Below are 17,319 nucleotides of genomic sequence, written 5' to 3'. Positions count from 1 at the left end.
CCCGCGCGCGGTCGACGCGAAGCTCAGCTCGTGACGGCGCGGCGCGCCGGCGGCGACCTCGCCGGCGCCCTCGACGTCGCGCACGCGGCGGCCGCGGCGCGCGCGGCGGCCGCGGCGCACGACGACGAAGACGCGGCCGCGCGCGCGGACCTCGCGTCCGCGCTGCTGTCCGTCGCGTCGCTGCTCAACGCCCTCGACGCGGACTCCGTCGCGGACGTCCTCCCCGGCGCGGCCGGCGACCTCGCAGCGGAGCCCGTCGACGCGCTCCTCGGTCTCGTCCACGCGCTCGACCCGGACGGCGCGGCGCCCGCGGCCGCGGCGCCCAAGGCCTGCCACCCGTCGCTCGCCATTCACGCCGCGCCCGCCGGCGCCACCGTCGAGGTGCCCGCGCCCCTGGAGGCCGTCGTCGAGGAGGAGACGTCGCGCGAGCTCGACGCCGCCAAGGAGACGTCCGCGATCCTCGAGTCGCTCAGGGGCTCGCTCTCCGGCGGGGCCAAGGACGCGGGCCTCGACGTCGCCGACGAGGCCGAGCGCACCTACGCGCCCGGCGACGACGCGGGCCGCGGCGGGAAGATTCGCGTAGAGGCGTGGCTCGCGAGCGGCGCCGAGGGCGACGTCTACCGCGTCAGCGACGCGGACATGGGCCCGCTGGCCATGAAGGTCGTCAAGGCCGCCAGGTCCGAAAACCGCGACGCGAAGCTCGTCGCCCTCTGCGCGGAGACGGCGACCTTCGCGCGCGTCGGCGCCGCGTGCCCCTTCGTCGTGAGCCTCCGCTACGCGACCGTGTCCGGCCCCGAGTTTGCGTCCTTCGTGGACCTCGTCGAGGGCCCGCCGCTCGGCGATCTGCTCGCGGCCGGCGGCCTCGCGGACGCGGATCTGTTGTCCCTCGCCGAGCAGCTGGGCAAGGGCCTCGCGCACGTCCACGGCCGCGGCGTCATCCACTCGGACGTGAAACCGGACAACCTGCTCGTGGGCCGGAGCGGCGGCGCGCTGCACCTGCGCATCACGGACTTTGGGCTCGCGGCGACGGCGCCGGAGCCGACCGCGGACGCCGTCGGGCGCGCGCTCGCGGGCGCGGCGGCCGCCGCGGACGGCGGTTCTCAGGCGCTGACGATGGACGCGCTCCGGGGCTGCACGCGCAAGTACGCGTCGCCGGAGATCGCGGCGCGGTGGGCCGCGGCCGGCGGCGGCGGCTCGTCGTCGCTCGCGGCGAGCTCTTCATCCGCGAAGGGCGCCGCCGCGCCGCCGAGCGGCGCGCCGCTGACGCCCGCGACGAGCGACAACTGGGCCGCGGCGCTCACGGTCTTCGAGCTCTTCGCGTCGGGCAGCGGCGCCGTGGCCTGGCCCGGCGGCGGCGAGCACGGCCTCGCGGCGCTGGAGGCCTACGCGGCGAAGCCGACGTGCGACGACCGCGCGGCGGCGGTCCGCGCGGCCTGCGGCGACCGCGTCTTCGAGCAGGTGAAAGACGCGCCGGACCCGTTCCGCGTCGCCGTCGACGCGCCGCCCGTCGAAGTCGCGCGCTACCACAGGTGCCGCCGGAGCTACCGGCCGCGCGACATGCCCGCGGCGCTGCTCGCGCACCTCCGCGCGGCGCTCGCGGCGGACCCCGCGGACCGGCCGCCGTCGGCGTCCGCGCTCGCGGCGGCCGCCGCGGCGCCGGGCTCGCCCGCGGCGCGCATCGAGGCCGCGCACCCGGCGACGCCGCACGACGCCTACGTCGGGTTGTACAACAACTGCGGGAACGCCTTGGCGGAGCTCAAGGAGCCGGACAAGGCCCTCGTGGGCTTCACCGGTCGCTGGCCCTCGGCGGGCGGCCGGACCTCCAGGAGCGGACGCTCTCGAACGCCGCGAGCTGCCTCCGGGCCCGGGCGACGGACGCGGAGGCGGCCGCGGGCGACGCCGCGGCCGGAAGGCGCGAGCAAGCCGGGGCCTGGGCGCGGGCGGCGGAGGAGCTCCGGGCGGCCGCGGCCGCGTGGCGCGAGCGCCTCGAGCGCGTGCTCGCGAGCCTCCGCGCCTGCGACGAGCGGCGCGAGCGCCACGACGAGCTCCAAAGACTCGAGGACGCGTGGCGCGCGCACTTTGAGCGAGCCGTCGGCGCGCTGGCGGACGTCGACGGCGCCGTCTTCGAGGCCGAGATCGAGGTCGCGCGCGTCCTCGCCGAGGCCGCTGCGCTCCTCGAGACGACGCGGGCCTGGTGCGCCCAGGCGGAGGCGCTGCTCGGCGAGGGGCGCGGCTGGGTCGCGAAGCTCGCCGAGGCCGCCGCGGCCGCCAAGGCCGAGGCCGACGCGCTGCGGGCCCTCAACGACGAGGCCTCGACGCTCGCGGCCGCCGCCGACGGCCTCGCGGCGGAATTCGGCGATCTCCGGCACAAGCTCGAAGGCAGCGACGCGCGCGCGTCGGCGCTCGACGAGAGGGCCGCCAGCCTCCTCGCCGGGGACGTCGACGGGCCGGCCTACCTCGACGGGCCCCCGACCCACCTCGCCGGGGGCGTCGGCGACGGGTCGGCGATCGGCGAGATGCGCGCGGCGCTGGCGGTCAGGAGCTGCGCCGGCCCGGACTCCGCGGGCGGCCGCGCGGCGGCGGGCAAGGACGCGGCGGAGCGGGACGCGGGCGTCGCGCGCGCGGCGGGCGCCGCGGCGACCGAGGCCGCGGCGCCGCTCGACGAGGCCGCGGCGGCCTGCGACGCCGAGCGGGCGGCGCTGGGGACGTCCATCGCCGCGCTCGAGGGGAAGCTCGAAGAAGCCAAGGCGCTGCTGAAGCGCCTCGAGGACGTCGAGGCGCGGGGCGGGGCCGCGCGCGACGACGCGCTCCGACTCCACGCGGCCGTCGCCGCGGCCGTCGCGGAGCTCGCGGCGGCCCTCCTCTTCGTCCTCGAGGCCGCCGCGGCGCGCGAGACCTGGCGCGCCGCCGTCGCCAAGCGCCGGGGCGAGCTCGAGCTCGCGGAGACGGTCATCGCCAAGGCCGCGGCCGACGCGGAAGCGTGCGCGGCGCTGCTCGAGACCCTCGTCGAAGACGCGGCCGCGCACGACGCCGACGTGGCCAAACGGCTCGCGGCGCTCGTGGCGAAGATCGACCGGGCGCTCGAGGCCATGACCGCGGCCTTGGGCGGCCGCGTGAAAGTCGGCCGCGAGCCGCGCTACGAGGCGCAGGAAATGGTCGCGGACGCGCGCCAGGCGCTGCTGGCCGCGGAGCGGACGCAGGCGCGGGCGCGGGCCCTCCAGGAGGCGCGCTGCGCGGCGCGCCGGTGCGCCGACGCCGAGGCCGCGCGGGCCTGCATGGAGCGGCTCGAGGCGTGCCCGGCCCGCGAGATGTTGGCGCGCTACGGAGATACGCAGTTAGAACGGCGCCTGGCAGCGGACATGTGCCGCATGGAGATGGCGGGTGCGTACAAGATGGCGTTCGCGAACCCGTTCGACGAGCTGAAGCACGATTTCGAACAGTGGAAGGCGGAGCGCGACGGCCTGCTGGAAACGCTCGCGGACCTCTCCGCAAAGGGGGCGGCGTCGACGCGGGCCTGCGAGGCGTGCCGGGCATCCGTGGCGACGCGCGTCGACGCGGCGACGCGCCTCCTCGCGGGCCTCGACGTGCCGGACCGGCTCCGGCGCGCGGGCGACTGCCGGTCCCGCATCGACGCGCACGTTTCTTCGAGCGCGCTCGCGGACGTGGAAGCGGGCGTCAAGGATCTGGAGGCGCGCATCGCGTCCGTGGAGGCGACGCTGCGGGACTGCCACGCCAAGCTCGACGCGCTCGAGGCGTCGACGCTGGGGCCCGCGCGCGAGCTCGTCGCGGAGCTGCGCGAGAAGTTCGCCGCGGAGGCCGCGGCCATGGAGCGGTGGTACGAGGCCACGGAGCGGGAGCGTGACGAGGAGCGCGCGTGGGAGCGGCTGCGCGCCGAGGAGGCGTCGCGCATCCGCGGCCTCCGGGACGACGAGTCGCGCGCGCGCGCGGCGCTGGCCGACGAGCGCGCGGCCCTCGGCGACCTCGAGGCGTGGTGCGCCGCGCACCTCGGCCACATGATGGCGTGGATCGACGCGCGCGCGGACTAACACAACATCGAATTTAGCACGTACAGCCCGCGCAGTCGTAGCCCGCGTCGGCGAGCCAGTCGCAGGTCCAGCCGCGGGCGACGGCGTCGTCGCAGGTCCACTCCGCCTCCCCCCAGACCGCGTCCTTGAAGGTGACGTCGCAGGGCGAGTCGACCTGCTCGTAGGTGTCGCGCCTGTCGATGAAGAAGAGCCAGACCTGCTGGAGCCAGTCCTCGATGTACTCGCAGTCGGAGAACGCGCCGCCGTCGTCGCGCGCGGCGAGCGTCGCGTTGATGCCCCAGAGGATCTCGATGCGGCGCTTGAGCACGGTGCCCGTGCCCCGGAAGAGGGACGTGTAGTCCGTATCGCGGTCCTCGCACTGGAACGCCGGGTAGAAGTCCGCGTCGATGTGGCACCGGCGGAGCAGGTAGCAGCAGTCCTTGGTCTGGGCCCGGGCGAGGTAGGTCAGGGGCCGCGGCGGGTCCGCCTCGACGATGAAGAAGTGGTAGCGGAAGACGGTCATGGAGAAGCCGAGCGCGAGGCCGCCGCGCGCGAGCCACTTGATGACCTTCACGTGGCGGTGCGACACGAGCTCGTGGATGAAGACGCAGCTCATGAGGGACCCGATGAGGAACCCCGCGAAGTGGATCGTCACGGACACGTTCGAGCTCATGGACAAGAATATGTCGATGGAGAAGAAGCCGCCGAAGATCGCGAGCCGCGTCCACCGGTTCAGGATGCCGTCCCGCATCTCGTGGAAGTTCATGACCAGATTCCCGAAGTGGATGCCCAGGATACAATAGACGCCCGCGCTGAAGCCGACGACGCGGCTGTAGGTGTCGAAGATCTGCGCGACCATCGCGCCGACGACGACGCCCGCCCAGAACATGACCACGATGAAGGGCCCGTGGACCATCTCGAGCACGGACCTGGGCAGGAAAAGGGTGATTCAAGTTCTCTTCAAAATGAGTGTTCCGCGCGCGCGCGTTCCAAAAAAGCATCCATGCTTCGAGACCGTTCCGAGAGATGATCGCTCGTCCAAAAATCAGCCAAAACGAGTGGAAAACAGCCGAGATCGGAGCCTTTGAAGTTGGGAATTTCGCTCTCTTTTCCTGCCCTGGCACGGACCCTAAAATGAGGAAGACGGCGCTGTTCGTGAAGATGTGCTCCACGCCGAGGTGCACGGCCTGGTACGTGAAGAGCCGCGAGTATTCCATCGCCTGCAGCTCGCAGCCGTGGCCGAAGTCGGACACGGCCTCGAGCGCGTGGCGCAGCGACCCGTGGCGCTCGTGGATCTCCAGGTTGTTGTTGATGTGGTCGCCTAAGAACTTGGCCCAGTAGAAGGCCAGGAGCAGCAGCGTGAAGTAGGGGAAGAGGCTGTTGGCCTGGAACGCGATGTCGACGTCCATGAACTCGCGCTGCACGCCGACGATGCGCGTGCCCTCGGGCATGTCCGGCGGGCGCTTGAAGACGGCGGCCTCGTCGTCGTCGTCGTCGTCGTCGTCGTCGTCGTCGTCGTCGTCGTCGTCGTCGTCGTCGTCCCGCGGCGCCTCCTCCTTGCGCTCCGCGCCCCCGTGGTCCATCAGGTGGAGCACGCCCGACGCGCGGCGCGCGGCGCCCTTGGCGCCCGCCGCGGCGCGGTGCAGGCTCCGGCTCAGGCGCCGCGACGCCGTCGACAGGGCGACGTCGCGGTCGTCGACGTGGTAGAAGGGGCCGCCCGTGTACTTCACGGTGTAGCGGACGACGTCGTCGGCCTTGGACTTGTGGCTCTTGAGCACCTCGCCCGAGAGGTACATGCCCGCGCGGAAGAGGGGGCAGGGCATCTGGAGGCGCACGTAGCGCCGCTTGCGCTCGCCGGGCTTGAGGGGCACGGGGAACTCGATGTGGTACGGGTGGTCGTCGTCGAGGAACTCCTCGTGGGAGATGTGGACCTTGGCGCCCTTCTCGATCTTCCCGTGGCGGCTCGGGTGGTGGTCGTCGCGGTAGAGCGCGTGGAGGTGGTGGAGGCCCAGGCGCTCCGTCCACGTGAGCTGGCGCGCCGCGTGGACCTTGCCCGACGCGTCCTCCTCCTTGTCCAGGAGCTCGTCCAGGTCGTCGTCGTCGGGCGGCGCGCCGAAGGCGCGCGCGTTCGCGCCGTCGACGCTCGAGCTCGCGCGCTTCCGCGCCTCGAAGAAGAGGTCGTCGAGGGGGTTCGCGACGGAGCGCGCGGGCTCAGGGGGCTCGGGGGCTCGTCGGGCTCGTCGCCGCCGCTCGCGGCGCGTCGCCGCTCGCGCGACACGCGGAGGTGCTGCAGCGCGCACTCGAAGCCAACGACCAAAGCGCGGTGGACGAGCTTCGACGGCACGGTGAAGTCGAGCTCCGTGCCGTCGTCGAGGTGCATGGAGAAGGTGTGCTTCGCGTGTCGCTCGTCGAGGCCCTCGAGCTTCTCCTTTGAGAGCGCCGGCCAGAGCGTCGCGACGCTACTCCACCGGACGTGCGCGCGGTCCCCCGCGTAGATGCTCGAGTCGATGCCCCCGGGGTACTCGAGGGACGACGCGCTCGTCGCCGTGCCGTCGTCGCCGTCGTCGCCGTCGTCGCCGTCCGAGTCCGAGTCCGAGCTCGACGAGCCCTTGCGGAACGACGCGAACGCGGCGCCGAGCGACGACCCGCGCGAGAAGCGGCCGCGCGCGTCGCCGCTCGTCGACCGCTTGCGCAGCGTGCTCATGCGCTTCAGCAACCGGCGCTGCTCCGCGGGCTGGTGCCACCAGAAGCCGCCGGGCTCGCGGAAGACCTTGACGGGCACGACCGCGCGGCCCGTCGCGCTCGTCGGGTCGCGCATGACCTGGCGCAGCTCGAGGCCCGCCTCGAGCTTCCGCTTGAGCTTGTGGATGGCGACGTGCATCTCGTGCTTGATCGTCTCCGGCGACGTGAGGTCGCTGAAGGGGCTGAGCGCCGCGAGCGCCGCGGCGTCGAGGTGGTCGAAGTCGCTGCCGATGGACGACCGCAGCGACGACGCCGTGCTCGACCGGGGCCGCGGCCGCGCGGCCGTCGGCGTCTTCAGGATGTCGAGGGGCGGCGGCCGCGGCGGCGCGGGGCTGCTCGTCATCTCGGGCGAAAACGTGACCGTCGACGCGCGCCGCGGCCGCGCCGCGGGCGGCGGCGGCGGCGCGTCGCCGGCCTCGACGTCGGCGCCCCGCGCGTAGGTCTCGTAGCGCGGCGGCCGCTCCGGCGACGGGGAGCGGCCGCGCACGCTGTCGTCCTCGGCCTGGAGCAGGCGCCGGAAGAGGGAGATGTCCTGGTGGTGCTCGTGGGACGGCTCCGGGTGGACGACGTCGTCGCCGTCCTCGGACCGCTCGTCGTGCTCCGCGACGAGGCCCAGGAAGATGGACCGCTCGTCCCCATCCGCCGACGCGTCGTCGTGCATGCTGGGGGCAGCGTCTAGAAGGTGCCGTTTATAAATCCGTTTTTGCCCTTCTCAACATCTCCTCATGCTGCTTCTGCGAGCTCGTTGCTGGATGCCTTGGAGAGCCATGGCCGAGCGCATCCTCTTCTGATTTGGGGCTGCCCGTCCAGAGAGAGCATGGCCGCCGATCGCATCGAGGGCTACCTCACGAAGCAGGGCCACGTCTTCAAGACGTGGAAGACGCGGAAGTTCGTCCTGAGGACCACGACCGCCGCGCTCGAGTACTACGACGACGCCGCCGAGCCGCCGAAGCTCAAGGGCTCCATCAGCCTGAAGCGCGGCTCGAGCATGCTCGACGCCGCCGGGGAGACGGCCTTCGTCGTCATCGACGCCGACGGCACGAAGTACCCCATCAAGGCCCTGAGCCCCGACGACAAGGCCAGGTGGATGGCCGTGCTCAACCGCGTCATCGCCGGCGGGCGCGACTTCGACGAGATCTTCGCGATCTGGCAGCCGCCGCGGGCGTCGTCGTCCCACGACGGCGCGTTGAAGAAGGGCGGGCACTGGAACAAGGCGATCTCCGACGCGCTCTTCCACAAAATCGACACGGACGGCAGCGGCTTCATCGAATTCCAGGAACTCTGCGCGGCCCGGCGTCCCGCGGCCGCGACGATCTTCGAGAGATTTGGGGTAGGAAAACCGTGAAAAATCGTCACCGTCGTGCTTGGTAGGCGCGGCCATGGTCGTGCTCAAGCGCGCGGGCGTCGCTCCTTCTATCACGGCCGAGCACATCTGGGAGACCGCGGACGACGACTGCTCCGGCTCGCTGGACCGCGACGAGTTCTTCGGGTTCATGACGTCCATCAAGGAGAACCGGGCCGTGAGGGTTTCCATGATCGGCAAGCCCGTCGCCGCGACGGCGCCCAAGCCCGTCGCCGCGACGGCGCCCGGCCCCAAGAAGGGCAACAACGTCATGCGCACGACGTTCATGAAGAGCGACTCCGACCGCGATTTCGCCAAGCAGCTCGAGCTCGAGGCCCAGTCGTTGGAGAGCTTGATGCGTTTCGCCTTCGAAGACGGCCAGGCGTCCTTCAAGATCGAGGAGGGCGACGAGGCCGAGGAAGACGAGGACCTCGCGGCGACGATGGCCAACGTCCTGGTCACGGGCGCGGACCCGGACATCGTGCCCCCGCCGCCGTTGGTGGCCCCGCCGCCGTTGGTGGCCCCGCCGCCGTTGGTCGCGCCGCCGCCGTTGGTCGCGCCGCCGCCGTTGGTCGCTCCGCCGCCTCTCGTCGCTCCGCCGCCTCTCGTCGCTCCGCCGCCTCTCGTCGCGCCGCCACCCCTCGTCCCGCCGCCACCCGTCGTGAAGCCGCCGCCCTAGGACCCCGGCGCGCAACACCCTCATCTTCTTACTCGACGACCGCGTGCGGGCCGACGGCGTGCGCCGCGGCCTTGGCGAGGGGGTCCTGGGAGTGGTACTTCTCGAGCGCGGCTCGGTCGTGTGCGGCCTCGTGATGGCCCACGTTTTTCTTTTGGTGGCACATGGCGCCGCGGCGATCGTAGCCGGGCTTGCAGTCCGCGCCTCTCGCCAGCTTGTAGCTGTCGCCGCCGCCGCCGCCGCCGTGGGCGGCGCGCGCGACGTGGCCGTGGCCCGCGGCGAGCATCTGGTTGTGCGTCTGGGGCTTCGTGAGGCCGCTGAGGAGCCGGTGCTCCAGGAAGCCCAAATGGACGAAGCCTAGGCTGTCTAGGACGCCGGGCTCGTCCTCCACAATTTCTTTCTGCTCCTCTACAGGCTGCCCCTCGGCGTCCGAGCCGCGCAGGCTGAAGCCGCCCATGCTGAAGAAGGCGTCGCTCGACACGCACGCCGCGAGCAGCAGCAAGGATCTCATCGGAGTGTCGACGACGAACGAGAGAGAGAACGCAGCTAGCAGCCCCACCTGTCGGGATCCAGCGGACGGCTGCGTGCGGCAGGCGCGCGAAATAAACACGCTTTCGAGGCCGAACCTGAAGTCTTCAAAGTTGAATTCAACATTACTTCTCGGCGCGCTTCTTCTTCGCGATGGCCATCTCGACGTCGTCGAGGCCGCCGAAGAGCGCCAGCCCCGACCAGGCGACGCAGGACGCGGCGGCGGCCGCGCGGAGGCCGCCGCTCGCCCAGAGGCCCTTGGCCGTCGCGTACGCGACGCCGGAGCCCAGGACGAAGTGGTAGAAGCTCTTGCCCGTGCCGTCCGGGTCCGACACCTTGGGCTTGAGCTCCTCGCCGCGGCTCTCCACGGCCGCCTCCTTGAGGGCCCACTTCTCCAGCAACCAGAGCTTCGTCGCCGCGGGGTCGCCGACGCGCATCGCGCGCGGCAGCTTGTCGCGCGGCTCGCGCGCGACGTGGACGCGGACCTTGCGCGGGAAGACGCCGCGCAGGCACATGGCCTTCTCGTCGGGCCGCTCGCCCGACGTGGTGTCGTAGCGGATCGTGACGTCGTAGATCGCGTCCAAGTCGTCGCCCAGGGCCTCGATGGCCGCGGCCAACCCCGCGCCCTTGGGCACGAGGACGTGGTTCCAGCGCCGCGGCGGGTCCAGCGTGAGCCCGTAGGCCCGGGCCTTCTTCAGGTTCGACGGGGACAGGTCCGTGCCCTCGGGAAAGAGCAGCGCGTACGCGGGCCCCGCGGTCTGCGCGGCCCGGAGCCGCTCGCGGATCGTCGCGACGTCGGACGCGCGGTCGACGCGCCCGAGGAACGAGAACCCAAAGGCCTGCATGGCCCAGCCGAAGAGCGGCACGTGCTTCAGCGAGTCCTTGAGCATGACGTGGAGCGCGCCCGCGCGGCCGTGGCGGCACGCCACGGGCCAGAGGAAGAGCCAGTCGAGGCGGCAGTGGTGGTTGCTCACGACGAGGACGCACCGGTCGTCGCCGAAGCTCCGCGGCACGTCGTCGCCCGTGAGCTCGTAGCGCGTCCCGCCGACGTACTCGACGCACGCGCCGGCGAAGCTGAACCACCACCACCGGCAGAGCTGGACGCAGGACCGGAACGTGTCCACGGCGCCCAAGGGGAGCAGCACGACGGCGCAGGGGAGGAGGTAGAGCACGGAGCCCGCGAAGGCGCTCGTCACGAGCAAGGCCGAGAAGACGAGGCCGCGGAACATCGCGCGCGATCCTACTACGGTTTCAGGCGATTTGGTGGCGGTTTCGGCGGTCTGGTGGCAGTATTGGCGGTGGCTGGATGGGGTCGGTGGCGGTGCGCGAGGCGATGTTGCGCGCGGGGCCGATGGCTGGCAGCTCTTGAGCTCGATTTTTTACACAAGCATCAACCACGCTCGCTGAAAAGAAATCCACAGTTCAGCTCGCTCGAGTGGCGGGCGCGGATCCAAACCAGCCGCCTCGACACGCGATGCCGCAGCCCTCGAAGCCCGTCGTCGCCGCGTCGGCGGCCGTCGTCGCGTCGGCTTTGTCGCTCTGGTGGGCGCGCGCTCGGCGCGGGTCGAGCCAGCAGCGCGCGGCGTCGGGCCCCTGCCCCTACAGCCCGCGCGTGCGCCTCGGGAGCAAGGAGCGGCGCACGGTCGTCGTCATCACGGGCGCCTGCGGCAACCTCGGGCGCAAGCTCGCCGCGTACCTCCTGGACACCTACGGCGCCGCGGTGGAGGTGCGCGGCGTCGAGCACCCGCTCTTCTGCAAGGCGCCGCCCGAAGGCGTGCGCCTCTTTGTCGGCGACTGCGCGAGGCCCGGCGGCTGGCAGCGGTCCCTCGACGGCGCCCACGCCGTCGTCCACTTCTCCGCCGTGAACCCCTACCCGAACGCGACCTGGGCCGAGAGCGGCGCGTCGACCGCGCACGCGTGCCAGGTTTTGCTCGCGGCCGCGAAGCGTGACGTGCGGCGCGTCGTCGTCGCGTCGAGCAACCACGTCATGGGCGGCTACAAGGACGACCCGGCCCACGGCGTCGTCTACGCGTCGGACCCGCCGCGCGTCGGCACGGCGCTCAACGACGCGGCCGCGCGGGCCCAGTCGGGCGACGCCGTCGCGTACGGAGCCGCGAAGCTCGCGATGGAGGAGCTCGCGCGGGCCCTGGCGCCGACGCGCCCGAAGGCGTCCTTCGTCGCGCTGCGCATCGGCTGGTGCCAGCCCGGGGCGAACGCGCCGGCCACGCTCTGCGCGTCGGGCTGCCCGCCCGAGTTCCAGACCGAGTCCGCGCGCGGCGCCGTCGCCGGCGACGCGACGGACGACGCCTGGTTCCGCGGCATGTGGCTCTCCAACGGCGACTTCGCGCGCCTCTTCGCCGCGGCCATCTTCTCCAAGTCCGTGCCGCCGGGCTTCCACGTGGCCAACGCCATGAGCGCGAACGCCGGCGGCCGCTGGGACCTCGACGCGACGGAGGCGCTCCTCGGCGTGCGGCCCCGCGACGACAGCGGGCGTTAAAGTGACTTGCGCGGCGGCCGCTTCGCGACGTAGAGGCGCTCGAACTCGCGGAGGAGCCCGTCGCTCGACGTCTTCGCGGCGCTGAGGCGGTACCAGTAGTTGATGGACATGTTCCGCCCCGGCAGCGCGCGGATGAAGTGCCACCAGCCCAGGGGGATGTAGAGCATGTCGCCCTTGCGCACCGTGACCTCGAGGGGCCGCGCGCCCGCGGTCTTCGGGAACCGCGCCGCGATCTCGGCGCCGTCGAGCCGCGGGTCCACGAGGGAGAAGACGGACTTGGCGTTGCGGTCCCCCGAGGGGTAGAGGCAGTCGCCGTCCCCCGGGTGGTGGAGCGTGACGACCTTGGCGCCGTCGACCATGCAGAAGAGGTTCTCGTCGGGGTCGAAGTGCGTCGGCGTCGCGTTGTCGCCTGCGCGGGAGGTTTCCAAGGAATGATTGGCCCGACAACGACGAGCGAACACGCCGCGTCCAAGCATCAGCCCGTCGAGCTCGCCGCGCGGGTCGGAGCCGCGGCCGAAGTAGAGGATCGGGTTCGACGGCATCGGCGGCCCGAAGGCGCTCTGGAGCCCCCCCGGCGGGCCCGCCGCGTCCAAGTCCTTGAGGAGCTCGGGCAGCTCGCGGCCGACGTCGACGCGCGCCGCGTAGTACGGCCGGTCCGGGTCGTCGTCGAGGTAGTCGGCGAGCGCGACCTTGTGGTCGTCGTAGAGGTTCGCCTTGTCCGGGCGGCCGAAGAGGGTCTTGCCGTCGCGTTTGGTCACGTCCGCGGTCGTCGCGCGGCGCACGGAGATGGGCCGCGCGCCGCCGCACTTTTTACGCACGTACGCGTCCGTCCACTTCTTGACGGGCGCCCAGTCCGCGAGCGCGCCGCGGAGGAGCACGGGCGCGTTCTTCTCGACGTAGTCCTCGAAGCGCCACTGGTCCGCGCGCTCGAGGACGTCCACGGTGCCCGTCCAGGCCTCGGGCCGCTCGAGGAAGGGCCCGCCGAGCCCGGCGCTCGCGAGGCTCCGGCGCACGAGCGCGAGGCCCCGCGCGATCGCGGGCTCGCTGGCGTCGCACGCGGCGAGCGTCGGCGCGCGGCACGGCGGCGAGTCGAAGAGCTCGTAGACCGTGCGCTTCAGCGCGTCGTTGGCGCTCACCGCCGCGCGCGGCGCCGTCGCCGCGACGCGGCGGAGGAGCCGGCCGAAGCCGAGCGCGCGGCCGTCCTCGAGGAGCCAGCCGCTGCCGTCGGCGAGCTTGAGCCAGCCGCGCTCGCGCACGCCGGGCACGACGCGCACGCGCTCGCCGCGCCACTTGAAGTTGATCTTGTCGCTGTCCGTCGACGGCCGGTCCCGGACCTGCGCGGGGTTCTCGGCGTCGGGCCGCGCGCGCGGCGGCCGCGCGCACCCAGACGAGCGGCTCGTGCGCGACCTCGAAGAGCTCCGTGCCCGCGTCGACGCGGTCTACCGTGGCGTTCGCGAGGCCGCAGCGCTCCACGCGCGCCTCGTGCGTCGTCACGATGGCCGTGAGCGCGTTGGCGAAGGCCGGTGTCTGGCGTTTTTTACGCGCGTCGTGTCCTCTGAAACTCACGCGACGGCGCACCTTGAAAATGGGCGTGTCCGGCACGTAGCCGGACGGACTGCCGAACGCGGCCATGTGGGGGCTGCTTTCTTACGGAGCCATTGCGTGCTTCAACAACTTCCCGATTGAATAGATGTTGCCCCACATCGATTTCGGTGATCGCCTCGTCACCACTGGAATCCGGCTGGGCAGCCTCGATCATGGCGTCGAGCACCGCCGGCACGGATCTCGAGCTCTACGCCTGCTGCTCCTGCACCGACAAGGAGCTCGACAAGCCCGTCGACTTGGTGGCCATGCAATTCGACACGGAGAAGCCGGTCCCCCGGGGCGGCGTGCTGCGCGTGCCGAGCAAGCCCATCGTCGAGACCGTGGACGTCGACGCCTGCGCCCCCGTGCCGCTGCCCGAGGAGGCGCCGAGTCGGTGGAGCCGGGCGTCCATGTACTTTTCGTCGCCGGAGCCGGCGCCGGAGCGCGTCGCGCCCGACGAGGCCGAGGCCGCGCCGGCGTCGATGTACGAGCGGCTCGTCGGCGGCGACGCGCCGCCGCCGGGGACCACCTCACGGAGGAGCAGCAGGCCTTCCTCGCGAGCGAGGACGCGGCCGCGGAGCCCGCGCCGCCGTCGGTCTACGAGTCGATCTTCGGCGCCGCGCCGCCGCCGCCGCCGCCGCCGCCGGCGAACCTCTCGTTCACGCCGGGAAAGTCGCCGCCCCAGACCGCGGCGTCGTTCTACGACTCGATCTTCGGCGCGCCGGTCGCCGCCGCGCCGGCGGACGCGGGCGCGCTCCCCGGCGGCATCCAGGGCACGTGGCGGCTTGACCGCGTGGAGCCCGAGGCGGACTTCGACGCGTTCATGGCCGAGCTCGGCTTCCCCTACCCCGTGCGCCTGGCGGCGCTGGCGCTCATCGGCGGCCGCTTCCGCTTCGCCGCCGCCGACGGCGGCGCGACGGCCGTCATCACGGAGCTCGGCGTCTTCGGCGACGAGGAGACGCGCGTGCCCATGGACGGGACGCGCTTCGAGTTCGCGGGCCGCACGGGCGAGGCGGTCGTCCTCGTCGCGACGAAGGACGCGGACAAGATCTACGTGACCGAGGAGCGCGGCGAGCCCGCGCAGGTCATGAGGCACGTCTTCGCGTGCGCGGGCGACGAGGCGCGCCGGACGACGTCGAGCGCCGCGGGCACGTCGTTCGACGCCGTGTTCCGACGCCTCCCTTAAACTTCGCACTCGTCGGCGGCGCAGTTCGGGTCCGGGTCCGGCGCCGTCGCCGCGAGGAAGACGGCGAAGATGAAGAGCGCGCCGCCGATCGCGCCCTCGGTGCCGACGGTCTCGCCGAGGAAGACGAGCGACAGGAGCGCCGCCCAGAGGGGCTGGGACGCGTAGACGACCTGCGCCCGCGCGGGCCCGACGGCCTGCTGCCCGCTCACCTGGAGGATGGACGCGAACGCGTTCACCGCGAGGCCGGACCACGCGGCGGCGGCCGCGAGCAGCGCGAGGCTCTCGGGCGTCGCCGCGGCGGCGAAGGCGCCGAGCTGCGGCGCGTAGTCGACGTAGAACGCCGCGGCCGCGCCGACGGACAGCGCGGCCTGCGTCGCGATCTTCGTCGTGATGAGGTCCACGGGCGCGACGACCTTGCCCCACTCGAAGAGCCGCAGGTCGTAGGTCGCGTAGAAGACCGCGGCGAGCACGCAGAGCGCGTCGCCGGCGTCCGACGCGGCCGTCGCGGCCGCCGCCGGGTCGCGGGTGAACAGCAAGACGCCGGCGAGCGCCGCCGCGACGGCGAGCCAGATCCTCCGCGGGATGGGCACGCCGCGCGCGCCCTGCGCCAGCGGCACGATGAGCGTGGTGAGCTGGATGAGGAACGCGCCGTGGTCCGCGGACGTCAGCGAGAGGCCGTAGAGATTCGCCGTCGCGCCGAGGAACTTCCACAGACCCAACTCGACGCCGCCGCGGAGCGCGAGCGCCTCGTCGGCGCGGCCCGCGTCGGCGGCGGCCGCGGCCCGCGTCGGCGCGAGCGGCGCGAGCAGCGGGCCGGCGCCGAGCAGGCCCGCGAGCGCGAGCGCCGCGCAGCACGCGTTGAGGAGCAGGACCGGCGGCGCGGCCGCGCCCGTGGCGGCGGCGTGGAGCACCGGCGAGTTCGACGCGAAGACGACGGTGATGCTGCCGATGGTGATGAGGCCTCGCTGGTAGTCGCCCGGCAATGCCTCGTCGACCGCAGCGATGGGCTTGTCGACCGCAGCGATGGCAGCGCCGCGCCGCAGCGGTCTTCTGTGCAACGTCTGGAACGCAGCGACGCGCGGCACCAGCGCGAGCGCTACGAGCCACGAGCACAAGCGCGGCATAAGCTGTCAAAAGCGCGCGATCTAAGCACGCATAAGCTCGTGTGCAAGATGGTGACGCGGCCGATATTGCACTTAAACATATCGGGCTGCCGGCCGCGGCCGCGATGGCAGCGTCAAATGAAGAGGGCAAAACTGTTTTGGACACGATACGTAGGAGAATGGTTCTCGCTTTGTCCCATGACAACGCAATTTTCATTAGAGGCTGGGTGGCTGGAGGCTGTGTATTGTAGATGTTCCGCAGCACTGCGTGTCCTCGACCCCGACCACACTCCCAACCGTTCTCGTCTGCTCACGAGGGCGCTTCTGCCCGCGTACGAGAATGCTGAGCTCTTGTCCCACGAAGTATTGGATGATGTCCGAAAACGTCCGATAATGCCGCGTCATGAAATGGTCGAGTTGCTCCTCAAATTCGGCGCAGACCCGAACAAAAAAGACGCTAGCAACTATACGAGCCTGCTTCGACAAGCTATGTATCACGGTTTTGTTGACGTCGTACCAACCCTGCTACGTTATGGCGCAAACCCGAACAAAAGCGACGGCGATGACGGGTTCAGCCCGCTTCGACAAGCTATCCATCAGGGTTTCGCCGACGTCGTACCAACCCTGCTACGTTATGGCGCAAACCCGAACAAAAGCGACGGCGATGGCGGGTTCAGCCCGCTTGAATACGCTATCCGTAAGGGTTCCGGTGACATCGTACCAACCCTGCTACGTTATGGCGCGGACGCTTCAGAATCGCCCCTACTGGCGACGGCCGCCCGCGACAACAAACCAGCGCTCGTGGCTCTGCTCCTAAAGTTCGGCGCGGACCCCGACGATCTCAGTTACGGTGTGATGCCTCTCCATGACGCCGCGGCGGAGAAGGAAGATCGGTCCGAACTCACGCGCGTGCTGCTCCGCGGCGGCGCGAGTCTCGACGCGACCTTGCATGGACGGACGCCGGAGGAAGTGTGTCGGGAATCGGAAGGAAACGAGAACACGCGGCGGCTGCTGTCCGACGTCGCCGCGGCCGGCGGCTGGAAGCGCTACGCCCGCGCGCCGCGCATCCAGCTCCTGATGCTCCGCGAGCTCTGCCGGCGCGGGCGCGCCGTCGCGCCGCGGGGCCCGCTGAGGCGCCTCTTCTCCGCGAGCTTCGCGAACTCCGGCGCGAAGCGACGCGCGGCGCGCGGCGCGTCGCTGCCCGACAGCCTCTTCTGGCTGATCACGTCGCTCTGGCGCTCGGCCCAGGAGGTCGGATGAGTAAGCAGGGGCGGTAACTCGGGCCAGACCACTCTTGTCGACATGTTGAAGTCTTTGTTGATGGTTGGTTGAAGAGCAGGAGCTCGAGGTTCAATCGGCATGTGTGCAGAGCGTGACATGACCGTGAGCATGCTCCGCGTCCTTACGTTAGCGGCGTGCGCCGCGTACCCGCAAGCGTACTTCGTGACGCCGACGCGCCATGCCCAGCCGCGCGACGCGCAGAAACCGCGCGCCGCGTCGGTGCTCCGCCGCTCGAGCAACTGCAACGACGACGAGCAGCCGCGGCGGCGGTCCGTCGTCGTGCCGTCGGCGGCGGCCGTCGGCGAGACGGAGACGCAGATGATCACGTCGAACGTGCAGGGCAACGTGAGCGTGC

At 71.8% G+C, this 17,319-nt stretch overlaps 3 protein-coding genes across 3 annotated transcripts; 1 reads left to right on the top strand and 2 right to left on the bottom strand.

The window, feature by feature from the left end:
* Positions 1-4,059: 4,059 nt before the first annotated feature.
* AURANDRAFT_66553 (hypothetical protein) lies at positions 4,060-7,428 on the bottom strand (the record flags this gene model as incomplete). The annotated part of the gene is made up of 3 exons (XM_009041723.1): positions 4,060-4,954; positions 5,154-6,190; positions 6,304-7,428. 3 exons carry the CDS (start codon positions 7,426-7,428, stop codon positions 4,060-4,062), a joined length of 3,057 nt encoding a protein of 1,018 aa, XP_009039971.1.
* A 718-nt stretch (positions 7,429-8,146) lies between these two features.
* On the top strand, positions 8,147-8,788 carry AURANDRAFT_66552 (hypothetical protein; the record flags this gene model as incomplete). The annotated part of the gene is made up of 1 exon (XM_009041725.1): positions 8,147-8,788. The coding sequence occupies one exon, from the start codon at positions 8,147-8,149 to the stop codon at positions 8,786-8,788; it is 642 nt and encodes a 213-aa protein (XP_009039973.1).
* A 650-nt stretch (positions 8,789-9,438) lies between these two features.
* AURANDRAFT_66551 (hypothetical protein) lies at positions 9,439-15,704 on the bottom strand (the record flags this gene model as incomplete). The annotated part of the gene is made up of 7 exons (XM_009041722.1): positions 9,439-10,553; positions 11,010-11,020; positions 11,421-11,753; positions 11,817-12,219; positions 12,262-13,144; positions 13,194-13,337; positions 14,583-15,704. 7 exons carry the CDS (start codon positions 15,702-15,704, stop codon positions 9,439-9,441), a joined length of 4,011 nt encoding a protein of 1,336 aa, XP_009039970.1.
* Positions 15,705-17,319: the final 1,615 nt, after the last annotated feature.

This window comes from Aureococcus anophagefferens, assembly GCF_000186865.1.
Source record: "Aureococcus anophagefferens unplaced genomic scaffold AURANscaffold_23, whole genome shotgun sequence".
In the NCBI taxonomy this organism is placed as follows: domain Eukaryota; class Pelagophyceae; order Pelagomonadales; family Pelagomonadaceae; genus Aureococcus; species Aureococcus anophagefferens.
The sequence above is the reverse complement of the archived record's forward strand: the minus strand, read 5'-3'. Positions and strand labels throughout refer to the sequence as shown.